Raw genomic sequence first — 3,541 nt, 5'->3', positions numbered from 1 at the left:
CACACTGCTGCTGGAGTGGCCAGAGGAGCAGGAGTGGAATGCCTATGGGAACGTAGCGGCAGAGCATACGCACAAACTCATACCATCAGCTTGCCTGTAAGTTATGACCGATAAAAGATAAGGTGATGGAAGACAAGGGGGTCCTATATGAAAAAGTGGAAAATCATTCAAAAATGTTAGTATATTGAGTATAGTGAAAAGGGTATAAGTGCAGTGGGATTACAAGTTGGATAGTTGGATAGAGTGAGTGAGGAGCTAGACCCTCTATGGCATTTATAACTTTCCAGCTCTCAAGCCTGGCAAGCTACAAGGGCTGGAACATAAGGGGTCTGAGTCAACTTTCCCTATGAAAAGTGAGAAAACCCTGTAGTGAAATACAGAGGCAGGGCATAGACACTGGATGTGTGCCATATTGTAGGCACAGTATGTAGGCACATTGCAGCGATATCAGCCAAGCTGTAAGTTATGACCAGTAAAAAGATATGAGAGCTTGGAACACAGGGGGAGGTCAGTCACTTTTTCTATGAAAAGTTCATGTATTTTGCCTATGGCTCCAAGGCAAGTGGAGTAGTAGGAATACAAGCAGCACAGTTGGATAGAGGGAGAGTATAGCTAGACCCTCTATAACATTTTCGAGTCTCGCACTCTCAAGCCTGAGGCACTACAAGGGTTGGAACATAAGGGGTCCCAGTCAATATTTTCTCTATGAAATTTTTCATAGGAAAGATCGTAGTATATTGAGTGTAGTGGCGGGCATTACATAGGAGGCCAACGGGAACACTGCCATTGGCTAGGCACAGTGTGCAGCTAGACCCTCTATAACATTTATAACTTTCCAGCTCTTAACCCTGTGGAGCTATGATCCAACAAACATAAGGGGGTCCTGGTATAATATTTCATTGAAAAGGGGTTTTTCATAGGAAGGATACTAGTACATTGAGTGCAGTGTCAAGGGAAGTTAACAGTGTCAATGGCGATAGCACCAATGGATAGAGCGAAGTGTGGAGCGAGTTTCCCTATGGCATCGAGAACTTTCCCAGATTCCTGTGTGATTCGCTACAGGCCAGCCAATGAGGGGGGTCCAAGTCACCCAAAAAGTCAATGGAAAATGCTCACTTTTCTGGCACAGCCTTGGCCGAGCCACAGCCCACCAGCCGAATGTGTGCCACATTGTACCTGCAGGGCATGCCCACCCACAGTACCATTGGCATGTCTGTAAGTTATGACCGATCAAAAGATATGAGAGTGGGAACATAAGGGGTACCCTATGAAAAATGAACCATTTTCATACTAAAGATGACAGTATATTGAGTGTAGTGAAAAGGCACATGGACCGAGGGCAAAGATATTACTACCATTGGATACTCCAAGAGCACAGCTACTTGCCCTATGGCATCTAGAACTTTCCAGCTCTTAAAGGTAATTCCCTATGACCCATGGAATATACAGGGTCCATAGCACAAAATATCATTGAGAAAGTGTTTTCATAGGAATGATATGAGTATTTGCCTTATAACTTCAGGGCAATCCAACTGAGCCCGAATGAGATTACCACCATTGTGTAGAGCGAGTGTGCAGCGAGACCCTCTATGGCAACGAGAAGTTTCGCTGACTTGCCCCTGAGGCGCTATGAGTCTGTGAACATGAGGGGTCCACAGTGTATTTTTCATAGAGAAATTTCATAGACAAAATTTTCTAGTATCAAAAACCTCAAAATACACTACGCCGAGGTTTTCGAAGTGTAGTGTAATTTGGTCACTTTTCCTAGGAGCTCAAATTTCTAGTATCAAATTCATCCTTATTACACTACACAACGAAAACCTCGGCGTAGTGTAATTTTCCCTTTTTAGTATCAAAGCAGGTTTTTCAGACATTCCATTTTCATAGTGTATTTCTAGTATCAAAACTCACAAAAATCGAGGAAACCTCAGTGTAGTGTAAAGTTGAGTCTATGAGTTTTTCGAAAAGATGGATATTCGGGTCTGGGCACCCGGGGTCTTTGACCATATTTGAGGTTTTTTCATTGAAAGTGACTGAACAAAACCCAGTGCACAGCCCACCCAGCCGGCCCGGCCCACAGCCCACAAACCAGACCCTGCCCGCTGCACAGCCCTGGTCCCCCGCTACACCGTCACTTTTGTTTCTGGAGCTCTCCCTCCAACACCTGAGGAGATAGGTTCGTTGAAGAGAAGGGGGTACCTCAATGGCTGGCCCAGTCATTTTTCAATCACTTTTTCTTATCCCACCGCCCAGCCAGCCAGCCCAGCCACACTCCCACCACCCAGCCTTGTAGCCACTGCCCACACGCCCACTCTGCCCACATCAGCCAACCTGTAAGTTATGACCGATAAAAAGATACACCCCAATGAAGATGGTTTTCCAGTCTGTTTTCTCCAGTGAAAAAAGTGAGTGTCTGACCCACCCAGCCAGAAGGACACACAGGCGCCCAGCAGCACCCTGCCCAGCGTGCAGCCACAGTCTGTGCGCACACTGTCACTTTTGTTTCTGGAGCTCTGGCTCCAACACCTGAGTTTCTATAACCATTACAACACACCACCCTCAGTCACTTTTTCTGACTGGGGAAATACAGTGTATGTGGGATAGAGCCAGGCCAAGCCACAGGGCCTGCCCAGCCATAGGCCCAGCCCATAGCCCGCCTCGCTCGCTCCTTGCCCTGTGGCCTTTGCCAGTCCTGCCCATCAGCCCTTCAGGAGATATCCTCCACTCAACTCCTTTTTCAGTCAAACTCAAATTGAGTCTGTGAGTTTTTCGAAAAAGATGGCCCTTCGAGGTCGGGCAGTCAATATCACATTGAAAAATTATCATAGAAAAAATTCAATTTTCATAGAAAAAATATATTGGCCACCCAGTAACTTGGCAACCACTGGACAGATATCTTAGCAATTACACCACATCCTATCCCCACTAACATTCCCCAACATATCCCTCTAACTCCTGATCACTTGCCCTCCCTTCACTCTCCACAGCATCACCAAGTTAATACCCCCAGTCATTTTTCTGTGTGAAAATTCAACACTGAACTCAAAACAACTTGCCGATCGGTTTTCTCAGCAACCACTGGGCCGATCGAAACGCCGTTTGGCCACATCCGGGCATGGGTTACTGTGCCGGTCATATGTGTTTCGATTCAGCCACTTGCCCCTCCTTCGCTCTCTGTGACTTCACCAACCAGGCACCCCCAGTCACATTCAAAAATTTTATTTCTTTTCTGTACAGCCTGCCAGACCCCCGCCACCAAACACCCATATGCATGCTATTACCGCACTATATGCACATATATCATATATTAATATCAAATTTATCTGGCCATCACTTCTGGAGTTATACTCGATTTACCTCAAAAATGACCATTTTCACTCAAAAATTCGATTATAACTCTAAAAACCACAAATAAGTGTATCCAACCAAAAATCACCAATACACAACATTAGAAGTCATATTCATGTGTTTAATCATTTTTATGTTGACTTTGAAATTTTCGAGAAAAAAAATATTTTTCGATTTTTTCAGTCAAAATCAT

General features: G+C 45.1%; 1 protein-coding gene across 1 annotated transcript; it reads right to left on the bottom strand.

Annotated features, from left to right (window-relative positions):
* Positions 1–2,227: 2,227 nt before the first annotated feature.
* On the bottom strand, positions 2,228–2,826 carry MONOS_16939 (uncharacterized protein; the record flags this gene model as incomplete). The annotated part of the gene is made up of 3 exons (XM_067869814.1): positions 2,228–2,331; positions 2,419–2,526; positions 2,589–2,826. 3 exons carry the CDS (start codon positions 2,824–2,826, stop codon positions 2,228–2,230), a joined length of 450 nt encoding a protein of 149 aa, XP_067736077.1.
* Positions 2,827–3,541: the final 715 nt, after the last annotated feature.

Source organism: Monocercomonoides exilis, assembly GCF_001643675.1.
Source record: "Monocercomonoides exilis strain PA203 chromosome Unknown scaffold2-2631571, whole genome shotgun sequence".
In the NCBI taxonomy this organism is placed as follows: Eukaryota; Preaxostyla; order Oxymonadida; family Polymastigidae; genus Monocercomonoides; species Monocercomonoides exilis.
This window is presented reverse-complemented; position numbering and strand designations above follow the sequence as displayed.